Source organism: Astatotilapia calliptera, chromosome 22, assembly GCF_964374335.1.
Source record: "Astatotilapia calliptera chromosome 22, fAstCal68.1, whole genome shotgun sequence".
Classification (NCBI taxonomy): domain Eukaryota; kingdom Metazoa; phylum Chordata; class Actinopteri; order Cichliformes; family Cichlidae; genus Astatotilapia; species Astatotilapia calliptera.
In genome coordinates this window covers 3,820,237-3,839,978 of record NC_137442.1, presented here as the reverse complement: position 1 = coordinate 3,839,978, position 19,742 = coordinate 3,820,237, and the positions used below count along the sequence as shown (strand labels likewise).

Below are 19,742 nucleotides of genomic sequence, written 5' to 3'. Positions count from 1 at the left end.
AAGCAGTTTTCTAATTTCAACAAATAAAGTCCCAGTGAAAAAAAAACATTCAAGTACTGGTTTTATTATTTCCAAACACCCACCACTTCCAACATTCATCTTTTAAAACATCTTTAATTCTTGCTTCGGCTCTCATGTTTCTCTCCTGCCATTAGAAGCTTGTTATCACTTAGTTTCAACCCGGCCAGCAATACTCGAACCAGCTGTTGGCACTCAACCATCAAGTGTCAGAAAAAACGTCTAAAGAGAAAAGGAATTAAAATTCCAGAAACACCAAGTTAAAAAAAATCACCAGGAAACAATAAAGAAAAAAAATCTATATAATACTTATAATCATCCATACATAATCAGAATAAACCATCATCAACCATAGAAAAGAAACAGGAGGGAAAGTGGAATTTCAGTTCATTTGAATGGGAAATGATTTCAGTTTAAAGGTTTCAAATGTGTTACTGACTCCTGATCAGTGTCAGAGAACTTTAACATCTCACCAGTCATACCGCCTTAAACCATCCTCAGATCAGAGGTTTGTTGATTGTAGCTTTAACTAACTTTATGAAAGATGAATAAAAACAAGCAGCACCGACTCTTTCAGTCCAAGTTTGCTGTCAGAGCAGCAGGTTTCAATAAATGACTGGGAAAATTCAGTCACTGAGGAGGGTTTTTTCTAAAGGTCAGCGCAGCACTTCCTTATTTAAAGGTAGTAAAATGAAATATAAAAACTGTGAAGCCGCTAGAAGATGAATGAAGGTAGAACTGATGTCTTTAAAAGACTCAACTTTAACTTCTCAAACACTGATCAGTCTGATTTTAGCCAATGAAATGACACACAGAATCCTTTAAACCAGCCTAATCCCCTTTAAGGCCTCCAGGAGGAGCCAACGAGTCACCAGAGAACCACCTCGGGTTCTAGCCTGGAGCAGCGAAGCAGGAGTGAACAAAACAAGAGGAGGTCACACGTGGGCCGTTTGTCTGTGTCGACTTTAACAGTTTAATAAGGTGGAAAACATTTAAGAAACTTAAAAAAGGCGCGTCTCACAGTTTTCACACAGTGACTCGTTCTAAAGGAACATTTCGCCCAATCTTTTTCAATATCTCTACTAATGTTTACAGTTAAAAGTTATTGTTAGGAGTTATATAATGTTGTGTGCAGTTGCATGCAAATTCTTGCAAAACATTCCCGTTTCTGTGGTCAGGTGAAAACTGCATGACTTCAGATTTCCTGAATATCCCACATTTGTCCTGTTACCAGGTGGAACTTGAGAAATCTCAGACAATTCAAGACTTAAAGAGTCTGAATATTATTTTTGTTACTTTGGAAAGCAATGCATCCACATGAGAACATCGAGTTTCTAACTTCTCTCAGCTACAGATTGAGGCACTGTTAGCTACTGTGCACACCAATGCATGTGTTGTCCTGTAACGTGCAGCTTCTGCCCAGTTAGTAAATGTTTAGTCTCAGTTATTCTTTTTGACACGGATGAAGTCAAGTTACAGAACTCGCACCTACAGCACGCAGAGGCGTTATAAGGAGGAGACACGGCTCTCAAACAATCCTAAACTGAAGGCTACTGGAGCTGCAGCGGTTAGCAGCGTTGCCTCACAGCAGGAAGGTTCCTTGTTTGAATCCCCTGGTCGGTTTGCAGGCGTGAGTTCACTCCAGCATGTTGGGTTAAACGCTCATTCTTTCAGTGTTTGGAGGAAACAGCTAGGAGGTTTTTTTTACTGCCCAAAGGTGTCGGCTAGATGTTTGTTGATGCTCTTTTTGTTGCTTTTTTGAAACCAGTGACCGAATAAAACAGCACTAATGTTGACTTTCTTATGATCAACACTTTTGATTACATTTAAATCTACAGTTTAAGCAGAGGTGGATGGGTTTATCTACTTTAGGATTTATCTGACCTTGTGTTGGGATCAAACTACAGCTGCTTGGAAAGATGTCCTGCTTTCTTCAAAAGGACTTGCTTGAATTGTATTGTGGATACATTAAGAGCAAACTAGCTCCTTTACCTCAAGTTTCACAGGATTTTTCGCCACAGGATGAGAATGTCAACAAAGGCTTTCTAGAAGCAAACACAGCCACTCAGCAGCTACGCTGAAACACCTCTGGACAATTATTTTAAAGCACTACCTTAAATACTTTTAACTTCACCGCTGACCAGGACATCAAAACTGCACTTACAGAAGCAACAGTCAAATCTAATCAAAGCAGCTCTACAGGTTTGACTTGAAATAGGCTTTTTTCTCCTGTAGGTTATTATTTTTTGTATTTAGAGAGTCCTCAGCTGAAAATCTACGAGTGCCACGTGTCTCTCTTATGTCTTACACAAATCCACAAAGCCTGCACAACTGCATATGATTTTTTGGTTTAAAGGTTAAAAATAAAAATTCAAAATCTGTAAACAGAGTTAATCTTTATGTTAACAAAAGAAAAGGGAAAAATACTGCTCAAAGTTTTTTTGTTTTAACGTGGAAAAGTTAACAAATTAAAAAAAGCTATTGTTAAGATCAACAGTGTAGCGCCCGTCACTGCTACTGTACACCACAGCCGTTCAAACTCTGATTACCAAATTATTTCAAGGCTATGAAATCAACAGCAGATCAATCACTAACACAAGTGTCACAAATATAAAGCAGCAGTTTACTGACCCAACACATTGTTCCCAACATTTATTTCAGATATTTTATACAGTTCCTTGTAGATTTTTTTAATGATTTTAAAAGTTTTTGTTAAGTTTCAGCTGCTAACGTGACTCCATCCATTGTTTGTATCTTCAAGGCATCTGAGGTTTAAACTACTATTGCTCAATCTGCTTCCTGCGATTATTAAAACCCTGTTTCCAGGTTAGCGAAGAGTGTTGCTCAAACATGTTAGTCATGTTACGGTGATGAAAACAAAGCGCCTATCCGTTCTAACACCACACCCACGTTAAGTCACTATGGCTGAAGGCACTGTTTAAATGCGTCTACCCTCCCCCCCTCAGTTCCCATCTGGGTTAATAATCTCCTCCTGGTCCACCTCCACCTTCTCCTATCCTCTTCTTCTTCTTGTCGTGGCGTCTACAACAGAACGCAGCGCTTTTTGGGTTTGGTGTCCGGAGGCTCCAGAGCTGCCAGGATGGCCTCGTCAAACACGTTCTTCAGTCCCCTCTAAATAAACAAAAACAACCCATTACTAAATAAATAAATAATAATTAATTTAAAAAAAAACTGAATTCAAATTTAAATTTCAAAATTCAAAAATTCAATTCACATTTAAAAAGAAAGAAAATTCTACAAAGGAAACTAGAAATGAAAATAGACGACGTCGCCATCCTTTTAGACCGAGGTGGAGTTCTGCCACAGATCTCTGCATGCCTCAAATTTACTTGCAATAAAACAAAGTAAAATAACAAATACTTTTTTCTAATGACCGGAGCTCCTGTCCTCTCGCTGAATGTGCTAGGGGAGGCGGTTTCTGTCTAGCTCTACCAAAAAATACATAAAAATAAATAAAAGAATTTGACTAAATAACATGACCGTATGTAGAATAAGTAGATTAACATGTAGGAGGAAAGTCTTCTGTTTTTAACTAATCAATTACATTTAAGAAGACTTTTTTTAAAGCAGGTAAACACTTGTTCAAATACTAGTTTCAGTTCCTATTTAATACTCACAGGTAATTGTCTGATGATGATTTATTTTTAAAAGTGCTTTTTAAAAGCTGATTAGCAGTTGTAACCAGAATCATGCCTAGTACACGGAGCCACGTGGAAATGAGCCGTTTACAGTTTCACATCTGGACACAGACAGTTCTGTAGCTACACGTCGCCACGCTTATTAGACTTAACTGTGAAACTTCCTTTGACCTCATCAGTTTATCTTTTCAGACCTGAGCTCACATGGATACTAAAGGCCTGTTTCTCCCACTCAGACGACTACTTCTTTCTCCGTACCTGCGTCAGAGCCGAACACTCCACGTATTTGACGGCCTTCAGCTCACGAGCCAGTTTTTCTCCGCTCTCACAGCTCAGGGCTCGCTGTTTGTTCTTGGCCAACTTCTCCAGGGTGTTGCTGTCGTCTCTGAGATCCACCTGAGTCCCCACCAGCAGGAAGGGCGTCCGTGGGCAGTGGTGTGAAATCTCTGGCACCCACTGTGAAAAGACAAGGTCAAGGTCAGGCTTGATGGACTTTAAATGCAACTCCAACTGACCTGAACCCTCCTCTGTGTCCTTAAAGTTACACTGTGAACAAATTTAGATCTAAAACCAAGCTGATGGTGTTCTCAATTTTTACTGAGAAGACAATAACTTGTCATAGTAAATAATTTGGTTTACAGATTATTCTGACAGCCCTTGTTTAAAAAGGTAAAATGTACATGTGTCAATCTTAATCTAGAAACAAAAAACACAGAGAGAGCTAAACAAACCTTCTCTCTGACGTTCTCGAAAGATGAAGGTGATACAACAGAGAAACAAACGAGGAAGACGTCAGTCTGAGGGTAGCTGAGGGGTCGCAGTCTGTCGTAATCCTCCTGACCTGCAGGGGGAGACACGAGATGACAAAATTAAGCTAATAGAGATAAAAAAACAAAACAAAGCTTCAGGTCCAGTTGAGGTGGGCTCCAGAACTGAGTCAATGCCCATATTAAAGTGTCCAACTTTGGACCACACATGAACATGCGCAGCGTGCTACAAAACAAAAACCTTCCACCCTCTTCACCATAACGACGCAGCGGGTATTTTCATTTAAACATATGGATACTGTAAAGGTTTAATCTTAGGAGTGTGGCTTGTTTATTTGACAGGTAAATGTGGAGCAGATCGCAGTCCACTCAGTCTCACCTCCACCAGCTAACATCTCACACTACCAAAAGCTCTCACTCTCTGACTTCCTGTTTTACCAAAAGTGGTGGTGAGATGTAGCCAAAAATTAAGATTTCATGATGCATTTTTTTCCCCCAGGAAGTTTTCATCATCTTTTTGACAGAAGAGGGTTAGCACATTGACTTAGTTTTATTTTTAGGTTTTGTAGTGCTTTTAACTGCACTAAAAAAACCTTTCTGTAAATATTAGGCAGTCACTGCTCGTGGGAGTGTGTTCGGTGTTCCTACAGTGAATTAACTGAAATGGTTTTAGATTTTTTTACCTGCAGTGTCAAACAGTCCCAGAGTGTACGGCTCTCCACCGATCATCACCGTCACGGCATAGTTGTCGAACACCTGGGGGACAAAGAGGGGAAAAGGTGAGAAAACAGAAGCCGGATGATATGACAGAGAGAGCAGAAAACAAAAAAAGGAAGTAAAGTGTAGACTGGAAGAAGACTTCTTGAGTTGTTAAATCGTTGAAAAAGGAAGTGCTTTCCTAGTGATTTTGTTTGACAGACGTTCAGCACCGCTGTCATACAAATCAGACAACTCCAGTGTTGAATGTGCAAAGTTAAAAAGGCTAAAATATGAGCACATGATGCTCCATTAAGCAAATCTTTAAGTCATTAAACAGTGGATGAGCGCACCCATCAGCGGTTTCACACCTACAGTTTATTTCCTCCGGTCAGAATCAGTTCAGTTTCTAAACGTGTCAACTGAAAAAGAACAATTTATGTTGGGCGGCTAGTTGCTAGCCTGTGCACATCTATAGTACCTCATGCTTCACAGAATACAAAGAAATAACCGCACGTGACTACGGGAAGTTGTTTTTTTTTAGCTCAAACTTTCAACATCTACATGGTAATTGGGCCTGGCAGCTCGTATCCTGTTCACACCACAAACGAACTGCTGAGTTCATTTGGAACCGCACAGAGACGTCCTCCAAAGGGTCTCGGTGCGGTTGTTTTGGTCCGCACTCGAGTGCGATTATATTTACATCTGCACAAACGAACTGCAGCAAGAGGGAAAATGAGAAAGTGATTTAAACTGACTAAACACCGCAGGCGTTCACCTCCATGAAACCGATCATTTCCAGTGTTGAGAACGTGTGAAGTGGATTTCTTAACATTGTGTGCTGTATCTAAGACCACTGTCTGGATCTGTATGATGTGATTCAGAGCTGTTATTCTCAAAATTGCCATCTTGGCCAGAGAAATCCAACCTACGTGCTGTTCAACCCTTCTTTTTGAGAGGTGCAGCTACTCGGCCTGGTGTAAAAGAAATCAGGATTATTGTGAACTGTAAATCATGCAAAGCTACTGCAGTAGGGTCCAATGATAAAGATATGGAACTGGAAATGGGTAAAACAGCTGCCCTTTAAATAGTTTATTGCATACATGATCTTTACCAAATTACATGAAATGATGGAAACTGAATATTGTTTTGTTGTTGTTCAGGTAAACAGACCTGCTGCGTCTTGGTTCAGTCCTTCCTTTTATTTAATCACAGCCATACCTTCAGGCTGCTGCTGTGTACAATAAAACAGTCCAGTCCCAACACGCCTGCTAACCTTGGCTCGGCGGACGTGCGCTAAAGCAGGGAGTGTTCACGGTGATGACCTCATGCAGTATAAAACAAGGTACGGTCACAGTAGCTGACTGGAAATGCTTGTTGCACGACGATCTTCATAGAGACATGTTTCATCAGCGAGTTTCAAGCTGCTCGACTGTTTCACAAAACAATCAGCATCATTTTGAACTATAACTGTAATGTTATTTAACACAATTATTCATTAACTTAAAAATACAGGCTCAGCTTTTAGTCTCGTCTTGGACTGAAAACCATTTCGGTCACTTAAAGCAACAAGTCTTCACAAGGAGTTTACTTTAAATACTATTCAGATTGGAAACACTGCAAATGAAATGATTAAACAGGCAGAGCTGATTGACCTGCAGACCGTTGGGTGCACACCAGTGGGTGTTTGTGCTCGTGAAGCCCATCTTATTTGGGAGCTGCTGGTCACTGCTGGCCCACAGCCTCCATTGTGTCTGTTTGTGCAGACGGCTGTGAAGCGAGACCCTCGTGACAGCAGACTTGGAGGCATCAGAACAATTGGATGGTAGCCACAGGTCGAGGGAGAAACAGCTAAAGCAGACAGCCAAAAACCACTTTGGTCGCACGCCACCAAAAGTGAATCAGGCGAGATGAGTCAGCAGACGACAGCTTTTCTGGCACGCAAAACATTTTGGGACCCACCAGAGGTTCTGGTCTTCCATCAAAGTAAAATGTTTTTGTTTAATTGCTGAAACTTAACAGAAAGTTCAGTCAAATGACCGAAGATAGCAGGAAAACGCACTGACGTCTGGAAAAGTCACAGACTTTTCGCCTTAGTTATATGCAGACAAATCATGATTATGTGTAATCACGCTCAAAGATCCTGAGCCAGTAAGAAATCCCAGTTAACTGTTAACTGGTTTTACAGGATTTGGCATTAACACGACGGTTTACCATCTTTTTTTAACCCAATGCTAACCTAATGTCCAGAGAAGCTGCTGCTACAACTGTTCAAAATTTCTTCTACTCGTCTGTTTGTTGGTTGTTTATTTTTCTTCTGAGCACAGAGAGGCAGAATTGACCCGACGTTTGATAGACTGATGAAACAGTTCAGAGTGTGCGACACACACGCAGAGAAATGGACAAACAGAGACAGAAGTGCCCTTCAGGTCAAGTTTGGACAGAAACACTGAGTAACTGGCCCCTCCTCTCAAACATCCACCACACAGACAGAAGAAGAGACACAGGTTTGATGGTAAGAGCTTTGGATGGAGCTCAGACTACAGAAGCTGCTGGAAACAGATCACAGCAGACACAGTGGGGAAAGAAAGCGCTGTGCCGAACAGTGTCCCGACTGTGCTGTTACGATAACTGTATTTATATGCCGTTTCAGTTTCATACAGAGCCAAACAACAGCCTGAAATTAAACAATAAACACACTCCTTGTAAAATGTGACAGGTTTGACATCAGATTCCTGTAAGGTGACTTGTTGGTGAGGAATTACTTCCTGGAGAAGACTTACTCTCTCCTAATTTCTTACTGTGTGGCTTGTTTGTCAGCAGATTGACAGGAAACGATGCAGACACATAATACAGCACTGATGTATAGTTGCTCAACACACACACACACACACACACACACACACACACACACACACACACACACACACACACACACACACACACACACACACACACACACACACACGAAACAGAAAGCGTACAGGAGAATAAAGTGTTTTGTCTAAAACAAGACATTGCTCAACTTAATGCTGCATGATGACTAGTCTCAAAGATTAGGGTTCATTAAGTACGTTGGTGACATTAAGTAAAAAGGCGGTGATTAACAACAGGAGAATGCAGGTAGGAACAGGATGTTGCACAGGAATAACAACAATGTGACAGTAAGCAATAAAAACAAAATAACACAGCTTTTGCTGAATCATGTTGGAGGTGTATAAAATCGTATTACTATTCACGGATGATAAAAAATAATAAGCATAAAAAGTTGCATTTATGAGGAAAGAAAGTAAAATTTTACAATAAAACTTTGTTCTTGATATCCTTTTTTACATTTATATGAAAGTATTTCCACTTCTGTCTTGAAAAGCACCTTTATTCTGAAAATATCACAGTAATTATAATCAGTATTTTGATAATAAAGTTAAGTCTTTAGTACTTATATAAAGGTTTTCCTACATGTAGCGCTAATAAGGAAAAAAAGAGCTCTATGCTAACAGCAAAGAGCTACTATGCTAATATTTTCATTAGTAGGAAGCCACAGACGAGCTGAAAACTACATACAGCTAATACGTTAAGATATGTTTTTACATTATCGCCTCTGTCAGTGCGCCCCAGGGCAGCTGTGGCTACAACGTAGCTTGCCATCGCCAGTGTGTGAATGTGTGTGTGAATGGGTGAATGACTGAATGTAGTGAAAAGCGCTTTGGGGTCCTATGGACTAGAAAAGCGCTATACAAATGCAGGCCATTTACCATTTACCATTATTTTTTTCAGTGGGTAATAATAATAATAATAATAATAATAATAATAATAATAATAATAATGGATTGCATTTATATAGTGATTTTCAAGGCACCCAAAGCGCTTTACAATGCCACTATTCATTCACACACTGGTGGAGGCAGCTGCAGTTGTAGCCACAGCTGCCCTTGGGCAGACTGACAGAAGCGAGGCTGCCATATCGCGCCATCGGCCCCTCTGGGCAACACCAGTAGGCGGTAGGGTAAAGTGTCTTGCCCAAGGACACAACGACCAGGACAGAGAGCCCGGGGATCGAACCGGCGACCTTCCGGTTACAGATGCGCTTCCCAAACCCCCTGTAGTGACCGTATCCTGTTTGAGCCTAAAAGTGCTCAAACAGGACTGAGAAAACTAAGAAGAGCAGACAGAAAGCAAACAGTCCAGTCTCGGCAAACAGAGGTGGTCACGTGATGCCCTCACTTCTACTCTTGTTGACTGAGTTTAAGAAGAAGCAGAGCGCATTTTTAAATATGAAAGGGAAAGCTCATAACAACAATGTGGCATTTAAACAATGCATTTGAAATAAAGTAGTTGTACATAAACAAATAATAGATAGATACTGACATGACCATTCCTGCATATACGAGGTACGCCAAACATACAGCCCGGGGAAGAACGAGCCTATTAAAGCAGCGGTCCCCAACCCGTGAGCCACGGACCGGTAAGGGTCTGTGAGACGCCGCGAGAGTTGAGGCTCGGGGTGAAATTTATGGTTTTCAGGGTTTTTATCATTAACTCTCTTTCCCTAGGTATTTTCCCATTAAACTTTAATGCATTTAAAAGACCAAAGTACTTTCTGATCTTGATAAGGTTTTAGAATCATAAAGAGGTAAAATGGCAAATACTAGTTGTTTAAGCTGCAAAACAGTCTAGATGTGAAGGTTGTGCTTTTATACGACAACAATAATCAGTAACAGCCGTATTAATACTGGAAAAAAAGTGCATTTTTTAACATTAAAAAAAAAAGAAGATCTTGTTTTAGTAATTGGTGGCCGTCAAAAATCGTAATAAAAATTCAAACAGAATTGGTTGAACGACATTTGTACTGAAGAGTTAAAAATAGTGGAGTGGAAGCGAGGTGAGTGAGATGGACAGTCTGACAGGAAGAGAAAGATAAAAGTTGAGTCAGCACTGTTGCTTCCGCAATTCTCAAACAGTGCTGACTGCTGACAGATCAAGCAATGGCACCAACAGAAAACAGAAGACAATTACTCATCAGTTTGCAGTCCCTACTCACAGACCCTACCCATCATCAATTAGGAGGCATTTCAGATATTTCTAGCAGGGCTGCAGAGCCTGTCAACGCTCAGCAAGCCGTTTTCTGATGGCAACAAACCACAGAGTCAGAGAATGCCGGATCAGCTGAGCTGAGGCGCACATGGACCACATTTGTGTCACGCTGCAGAGCTTGCGAAGCTTCTTCCTCATCGTGCTGCTGCAGCGTGACGTAACACTTTTGAATAGTCACGAATCAAACAGGATGTCAGGAGACAAGCACACATTTCTAATCCTGCAGGTACAGACATGAAACCACCGACTGCACGCACCAAAAACGACACAAACGTGTACAAGAATCAGAACAAACAGCGAGCGCTAGAAAGTTTACAACTTCAGGAAATGATGTGCAAAAACTCTTGAAGGTGTGAAAAAGAACTTTTTACCAAAATATCATCCAGCTTCATGCTTGAGTGCAAAAGGGTGCTGCTACCAAGATACAATTCACTGTAACAAATTAAAAGAGGACAGCTTAATGAATGCAGTAGGAGCTTGGACCCAGTAGCAGGGTTTATAAGTCATCATTTAACAAGCGTATTGTAAAAACTTTTAAGCCCTTCATTTTTATATGCAACATTTAACTTGTAGCATTTTCTGTGTGTGAACTGTCACAACCTCTCTCTGCCTAATGGAGAAGCTGTAGCTCAGGAGGTTAGGAGCGGTTCATCTGTAATCGCAAAGTTCGATCTGCAATGCGTTCATTGCAGTAGCAGTGTGTGTGTGTGGTGGATAGAAAGCACTAAAGTATAAACAATAAGTGTTTGTATGAAAGGGCCATGTTGTATAAACAGAGCTGAAAAGCACTACATAAGAACCAGTCCACTTACCATTTATCAAGATGTCAGCTTAAATCTAAGGTGGAGCTTAATCAATATTTGGCTCTGTTGGCTCAGCAGTATGAGAAACACACCTCGAAGTGTAACGTAGTGTCTCCTTTTCTAACATTTCTTACTCTCTATCAAGAACATTTAGTTTTTTTTTCACCGTGTTTTTATAGGTATAAAGAAAAGTCCAACTTGATCATGTGTCAACCTTGAAAACTGTAACATCAGCACAAATTTAATTTAGGAACCATTTTTCAATAAAGATTAGAGGAAAGTGGGTCAACCAAGTTATTCCATGTAAAAATGTTTGATGACCATTACTGGTTTAAATCTATATTGAGAAAAATATTCCATGAAAGACAACTGACCTTATATCGCCTTTGGGCTTTTGGAGCCTTGACCTGACTTTTAAAAAAATAATTGGAAGAAAAAAAAAAAAAGAAAAAAAAAAAAGCACTATGCTGCTGAAAGATAGATATTTGCAAAATTCTGCCTAAATATGTATTTTACCTGGTTAATGTGTGTGTGTGTGTGTGTGTGTGGGGGGGGGGGGGGGGGGTGGTCTGCAGCACCACTGCAAGGGAGGCGGACGCACCTGAGCGGCACCCGCAATCACGCCTCGCCGCCTTAACGTCTGTGCCATCTATGCTGTTGTGTTATTGTTGGTGTGTGTCGGGCTGTGAGCTGAAACGCTACAGCCGGCTGTGTGCGTACAGCAACCGTGTGAGAAAAGTGGTCAATAAAGAGATGTTGAAAAGCGTGTTCATGGAAACATCGTCGGGTCTGCCGTGATATGTTTACAATGGGACTTCTGCTCCTGAACTTTTGCGCACAGCGTCTGCAAATCGGGGCTTTCATCTTTACGCAGGACTGTAAGCTGTCGTCTGTGGGGCGTGAGCGGTGTTTGTTTTTAACATAGTTCACGGTGGAGCTGCTGACATAATGTGGATCCGAAGATCCATAATTGGCCTGCCTGGGGTTGAAAGTCTCGATAAATCCATGGCGTTTCGGTGGGTACACCGGCTTCTGTGAGTGTGACGCTTATTTTGAGCGATGAAAAAATAATAAAATATAATTTTATTTTTATATTTCAATATCACAATAATCTTCCAATTTAGAACTACAAGTTAAAAAAAGAACTAACATAAATAAAATACACTTCAGCAAAATACTTTAATTTATTTTCCCAAACCACGCGGAGCCGCACTAGAAGGACTAAAGAGCCGACCAATTGTTTAAGATATTTGAGAAAAATATGTGATGTAATTTCAAGGTGCTGCTGACCGAAACAGTTATAATAACACTAGAAATGTTATTAGAAAACACTGGATTTATCTGGAGACCAAACATCACGTCTCATACAAACTTTGCCTACTATAAATGAACACAGTGAGACCAAATGCAAAAAGGAGGTTTGTTTCAGTTTGAGTGTCTGAAAAGGTGTGTTTTATTGTTCCTTGAATCCACCTCACCTCTGCTTGAATGGCACGTGCATAGTTGATGCACATATAATAACTGAGGGCAAAGCTTGTGTGAGCACAGAAAATTTAAGGGGACATGGATGTGTGCACATGTTCATCATCGGATGAAGAAATTTACAGCACTCAGTCTTAAGTTGTCCTTACCAGACTGGTACAGGTAAGTATGATTGGTCTAGGTAAACTAAAGGGGACGGGTCTTTAACTTATCTGATGAAATTTCACATATTTTTGTATCATTTATGACCATTTGTTGACCAAAATTTAGTCGTAGCGTTCCACAGGGTTCTGTGCTAGGACCAATATTTTTCTCATTATACATGTTTTCTATATCACAGAAACACTGCACATATTTTGATTTCTTTGACAATGATACACAATTAGATCAGGAAACACATAAATTAGTAAACTACAGGCTTGTCTCAAACAATTCAATTCCTGGATGACCTGTAATTTTCTACTTCTACATTCAGACATATTTACACATAGAAAGCTTTGAAATGACTACTGAAGTCTGTTGATTTTATATTAAAAAAAAAAGACACATATTTATATGTGCTTCACATCAAGAAAGTTTCACATCACTAATTTGCCAATGCACTTCTTCTACAACTTCTCAACCACTACATGATGTTTTGCTGTGGAACACTCCTAACAGACCTAGAGAAGTGAGAGTTACTGCTGCAGCACGTTTCATTTTGAATTTATCTGCACAAAATATTTGAAATGTTACAGTTACAAGCAAGCCGTTTGCTTATATATCGTTTTACACAGCATAATGAAAATAAAGGATGAACAAACAGCCTGACTACAATGACTTGATTCAAACTTGTTATTGATCAAAGTAAAGTTCATCCTGTTTTTTTATTAAAATGATACACTTGTACCGCAGTACATGCAATACGTTTATGTACATATAAATGAAATGTAATCTTCTTTGAAGGTGATGTGTGTTAACGCATTTTCAATAGAACTGATCCAAGCCCATCAAAAGCCATTAAAAAAAATTTCAGTATAAAATATAAGAGTCATAAACGACCCAACTTGGTACTTTCAGTTCTTAAAAGACTCCAGAGTTTTATTACAGTGTACTACTACCAAGTTTTGGTACCCATTCCCATCTTTTAAAAATAAAAGTGAAGCTGAAATATGAGTGACACTCTCTCACTGAACTGGAAAGGTATGTGCATGCTGTAAATACAGTGGCGTCGATACTGACGATACTTTTTTCAGAAACCTGTTTATGTAACCTACGTACAGCATTTACCCATCTATCAGTATCACTCCACAGGAAAGACCTGCACACTGGGTGTTACAAGGAATAAAGTGGCCCGTGCTGCTGCTGTGCGTCAGCTCTCTGTCATTTCAAGTATTATTACTTTGGGGAAGTGAAAAAGTTACTCGTGTTATTTGAGACTACTCACCGTAGGAACGTATTCAGAGGGAAACTTGTTTGTCGTGTATGAGATGAGCAGGCATGTCTTTCCCACTGCACCGTCACCCACCACCACACACTTTATAGTTTGCATCTGAGGAGGAGAAAAGTAGAAAACCTTCTTATTAAAACAAACACAATCTCCATCTGTGTGTTTGTTTCTTTATCCCTGAACTGATCCTAAAACCACAAGGAGCTAGCTACCAAACCTGGCACACAGGTACACCTTAGATCCCTGAGGTGTTCCTATGTATGTCATATATTTAAACGTCATCATGTTGCCTAGTAACCACCTACCAATGGGCTGATATGGCTCATTTATCGCATTTTTGCACCTTACAGAACCTTATAAAAAAATCACCATATCATTTTTATTTCACACAAAATTTTATTTTTATCCACAAAATTGAACTGTGCACCGATATAATGCACCTACAACACCTTATGAAAACACCTTGTTTTAATTTCATGATTAAAAACACCACATTTAAATCCACAAAAGTTAGCATAGTAGCATAGTGAGCATATGCTGGTTAAGAAAAAAGGACATATCAGTAACTAAGTGTACAACAGATGTGAGACAGGGAAGTGGGGTCTCTGGAAGACTGCTGGAATGACAAAATAAGCCCCTGACAGACCTTAATCAGGTGTTTGTCCATAATGAAAGTAATTAGATATGTTATACATAATGGAAATCACCTGATGAGTGTTGCCTTTAAGACAAAAGCAACTTTTTGAGACAATCTGTACCAAGTCTAAAAGGATCTATGAGAATAATCTAAGGTTTAATCTACTTGAATCACTGAGATTGAAAGTATTAATAGGCTGTAGTTGTACTTCAGTCATTATCAAACTGAGCATCCGGTGCAACTGCTACATTTCAGGGGCTTTCCATAAGCGAGGTGATGCCCTGCTCTTGATTCTGCACCTCCCACCAATGCTTCATGTGCAGAAGGGTAACCATGGCAACATAACTGTATACAAACAAGCCTTGACAATATGAGACAAAAGATTTCAGTCATTACAGTCGATGCTTACGACACAATTTCCAGTTACTTTTAATTAAGTTTTAGTGCAAGCAGACACAGCTGCTCTGTAACAGGTTGATTTTATACAGAAGCAAATAAATGTGAGAAAACGACTTCTCCAACCACCCTCTTAATCAAATGATTTTTATCTACATGTAATTTCCACACAACTTTAGTATATCAAATGAAGTCATGTATAAATTTTAGCTTCATACTGTGAGTGTTTTCCAAGTTGCAGGCCCTCAAAGTAGACAACGGGCTATATTTTGTGTCGTTTCATCTGTATTATTTTTTCACCCTATCTTCAGGGCTAAAAAACACATTTAGGTGTTGTTAAAAACATCACTCAAATAAATCAAGTGTCCAAATCTCATGCCAAAATTTTGTTTGAGAATTGTTTTTCAACTTTGAGCACCAGTTTATAGGGATATATCACCAGCAAAATCTCACACAGTAATGCCAGTAGGCATTGTTACACTGGCTCTTTGGTCTGTTTTCTTATAACTCCCCTGGACAAAACCTACATGCATTTCTGGACAGCTTTAAGGGTCATATTAACATGCAAGATTTTCTATGTAGTTATGTTTTGATACTATGCTCAACTTGCCACTGTGTTGTGTCAAGTAAGAGGGCGAAGCATTAACTAATTTACTATGTATAGATGCTTATGGGTGATCAAAATGTAGATTAAATTACTTTTACAAACACCTGCTCAGTTGCAGGTTTAAGAATTATTAAATGGTTTTTATGCCCTTTTTTCTCTGCCTGTTTGCATCAGGTGATATGAAAATGCAGAGTCAGTATGAGACTGGCTGATGGAAACACTGCCTGGTCTGTGGCGCGATGTTTACTACACAATGACTAGAGAACCTGTGACCTCTCTGATGCCGAGCAGCTCTCATACCCACTCTGCGGCTTCATTAAGAAGGACAATGGTTAGAGGGCTATGGCCTGCCACTTCATCACTGGCTCTTTGTTTGGGTAAATTTGCAGTGCCAGAATTCAGCTGAACTCTGATGAGTCAGAAACAAGGTGGCCAGTCATTTGCAGGCATGAAGACACCAGTTATGTCTGCAGAATTCATTTGTCAGCAAAACATAGTTTTGGGAAATTAGCGCTAGCTGAGTCTTTTCAATGCCCCTTTCTGCCCCAGTTGCATCCAGATAATTTTCATTACAGGGCTCATTTCTAAAACCCTAAGCATTTTAGCTTAGGGGTGGGCTGTAGCTCAGGCGGTAGAGCAGGTCATCTACTGATCAGAAGATTGGTGGTTTGATTACTGGCTTCCCCCTAGTCTACATGCCAAATATCCTTGGGCAAGATACTAACCGACGCATCCATTGGAGTGTGAATGTGCATGAATCTTAGATAGGCACTAACAGCTTAGAAAAGGTGCTTGTGTGAATTGGTGTGACTGGCCGAATGAATTTGTTGTAGAAAGCTCTTTGAGTGCTCAGATAGAGTAGAAAAGCGCTATATAAGAACGAGTCCATTTACCATTTAGCAGAGTTCAGTTGGACTACAAAGACCAGTGAAAGATAATGTACAATTAATATTTAGTATTCTATATATGTTGAAGGACATTCTCAAATCGTCTAAATACTAAACTACTTTGGATGTCAGTTTGCCTTAAGATGCAACTACTGCTACAACTTTCAATAGCTCAGTTTTCTTGGTTGCCCGTATTGATGTCCTTATTCAAGACTAGCGAAATACTTATTGTTGAAATATGTTAGTTTAAAAGACTTGCTGTTAGACTGAACTGCTGTATTCTTGTCAGTTTACTTTGCTTTTATGGGAAAACAGAAAATATGTTTTTATAGAAAAATAACATTTTTTATGTCTGAAGAAAACTTCAATTACACTTGAGGCCAACTCCAAAAATTAGCCAAATTCATTAGCTAACATCTTGTCAATCATAAGTCATTTGCCAATAACTGCAGTTTAACACTTAGATCCACCCATCACCTGTAATGCAGTGTTTCAACACACCAAGATGGTAAACGCAAGCTTGGGACGGGACTTTTACTAGAGTAGGATGTCACGACAGCTATGTCTTTTATCTATCTGTACTGTAATAATGGTTGTGGCTGGCCGACACATTTCTACTACTGTTTGTGAGTAAAAATATTTTGTTTTCATACTATTTGGTATTTGAATAATATCAACATTAGCAATACATCAGAAATAAAGCAATGGACTTGTGTTAAATATTTTGGGATATTTAAAATTTTTACCCCTGATTTATCACAAAGGTTCTGGATGGCGCTCATTTGTAGTGAGTGTAGGCCATCAACCTGCTGTTTACTACAGCTTTTAAAATGCCGGCTGTAAAGCGTCCACATCTATTTACTCAGGAGGAGGTTGTAAAGCTTTGTGAAAGTAGTCCGATATGAGTCGATGAGTCAGTGAATCTCACTTCTGACCAATGACAGCTATACTGAGGTGAGATTAACCTTTCTGCCGGTAAGCACTCCTGCGTTTGCCAGTGTTACCTGGTATTACTGAAAGCTTCTTTGAAATGGATCAGTTGTCAGACTCTAACACTAAGCAAATAGCCTCTCATACCATTTAAGAACATAATCAAGTTGTTTATCAGAGGAAAAGTGTTATTTATACACACTCAAGCCATTAGCTGACATAATATTAGCCTATATCCGGTAGTTGTTATAGGCGGCTCATTGTCAGCTGCCCAGAGATGGGACAGTTGGATGTGTGATCTGCTGACATGAATCATATAAATATGCCTGTCGACATACACATTCCTATGCTAGAGCCCTGACTTGAGTCCAGGAGATCAGGCTTTAGGTGAAGAGGATGAGATGGAGATAAGAGAGGAGAGAGCGTTAGTGGAGGGTGTAGAAGAAGGAGGAGAGGATGAGAAATGTATCATAATTGACACTTCACAGTAGTACTCAGGAATCTGGAACGTGCTAATAGAAATACAGTGGGATACAGAGAGTTATACATCTATTATATAATTTGGCACTCCCCCACTTAAAGTCACTTCTGACTCTAAAAATAAAATTACATTAAAAATAACAGCAGGAGCCAAAACAGCAACTTTGTGGCTTTAAAAATCTAAGCAGAATGCAAAATTAATGATGCTGGTTGCATCTGTCTTTTCTATACGGTCTATGGAAACAACAGACAGACAACAGCACCTGACATTGATAAATTTTATCATTTGTTCAGATAATTAGTCAATGCATCCCATAACAATACTAACAACTGGAGTTCACCAACTCAAATGAACGTGAGCAAGAATAAACCATGTAGATAATGGTTTATTTATGCTAAAAAAAACAAGATACTAGTATAGCTTTATATCCTACATATCTTTCCATCCCGTTGCCTCACCCGGCTGCAGCAGATGCAGAGTTTTTTCCTTCCCTATGTGGCCAAAGGGTTGCTCATAGGGGGTCATCTGATTGTTGGGATTTTCTCTGTATTCTCTGTATTATTGTAGGGGCTTTACCTTACAATATAAAGCGCCTTGAGGAAACTGTGTGATTTAATGCTATATAAAAAAATTTGAACCTAATCGAATCGCCTTTAAAAGCTAAAATATCCAAAAATTTTAAAATGGTAACTTCAAGGAAAGCATAGTGTTTATAAGTTTTATACAAGACACTTTCAACTTTCGTTGTCAAATTTAAGATAGATTTTGTATGAGGTACTACCAACAGCAGTTTAATAACACCGACTCGTCAAATAGAAAAGTCAACAGAACCCTGAGCAAACACCGACAACTTCAACTTATTTATGGCAACTTTTTCAGCTGTAAATGGTTAAAAATCCATTCAAGTGTTGCTGCTTTTCACTCACTTCCGCATGTGAAGCTGTCCACTTACTTACAGTAAGATTTTAATCGCAGGCCTGCTACTTGTACAGTAACTGAGTACAGATTTCTTTATGTTTTAACGCCTAACGTCGCTACCTGCTGACAGTTTTTCACGGAAATAATCTGCTAAAAGTTTATCATTAAAAGTTTTACTTCTTCGAAGCTCGCTAAATGAGGCTAAGCTAACCTAAAGTTACATCCGCCCAGACCCCCACCCACAGCAAAATAACCTGCTTAAAAGTATTTTAACATAAAGATAATGACAAAAACAATCTTAAAAGACGCGTGTGTAAACTTTATAAATAAGAGGGTTAAACGTTGTAGTTTACCTCCCAAAAATATAAAAACAAAAAAACAACGTACCGGTAACTTTGGGCAGAGATTTAACAGCGAAGCTAGCTTAAAGTTAGCTCAAGGAAATCATTTGTTTTGACAACTACCGTATAGGAGAGTGAGCTGTCAGCTCACTAACAGCCAGTTTTAACTCCGGAAAGATGAGCCCAACACCTCCCGGTGATTTTTGTGGATATTTCAGTATTTACCACCGATAAATCGTTAACGTCACTTACAGCGCCTACCTTTTCAAGCCACAGCCGCTGGACTTGCTATAATGCGGTGCTACGTTCAGGTGCTTCCTGTAAACTACCCCTCCTCACCCGAGGCGGAAGGCGGAACTATGACCCATGTTATATTCAAGTTCCTCTGTTTTTATTACTCTTCATGTATAAAAGCGTTTGTTAATTCTAACTCGCTTTAATTTAGTTAACATCACAAAAATATATAAATTAAAAGTTATGGTACATGAGTTTTTATTCATTATTTATTTAGTTTTTATTTCCGGTTTTAATTTTAAAAAAATCAAGCTTTGTGTGGAAGGTATGTGAGAATTTTTATGGCTTAAAAATTACCACGTT

General features: G+C 39.4%; 1 protein-coding gene across 4 annotated transcripts; it reads right to left on the bottom strand.

Annotated features, from left to right (window-relative positions):
- Nucleotides 1–48: 48 nt before the first annotated feature.
- LOC113015068 (cell division control protein 42 homolog) lies at nt 49–19,515 on the bottom strand. 4 transcript variants are annotated; one of them, XM_026156987.2, is made up of 6 exons: nt 19,407–19,515; nt 13,946–14,050; nt 5,128–5,200; nt 4,409–4,518; nt 3,936–4,133; nt 49–3,150 (listed from the first exon to the last, which is right to left on the bottom strand). In XM_026156987.2, exons 2-6 carry the CDS (start codon nt 14,048–14,050, stop codon nt 3,061–3,063), a joined length of 576 nt encoding a protein of 191 aa, XP_026012772.1. In that variant the 5' UTR covers nt 19,407–19,515; the 3' UTR covers nt 49–3,060. The 4 variants fall into 4 exon arrangements, with proteins under 4 accessions (XP_026012772.1, XP_026012773.1, XP_026012774.1 ...); XM_026156988.2 differs by having other exon boundaries at nt 19,398–19,511; XM_026156989.2 differs by having other exon boundaries at nt 19,269–19,472.
- Nucleotides 19,516–19,742: the final 227 nt, after the last annotated feature.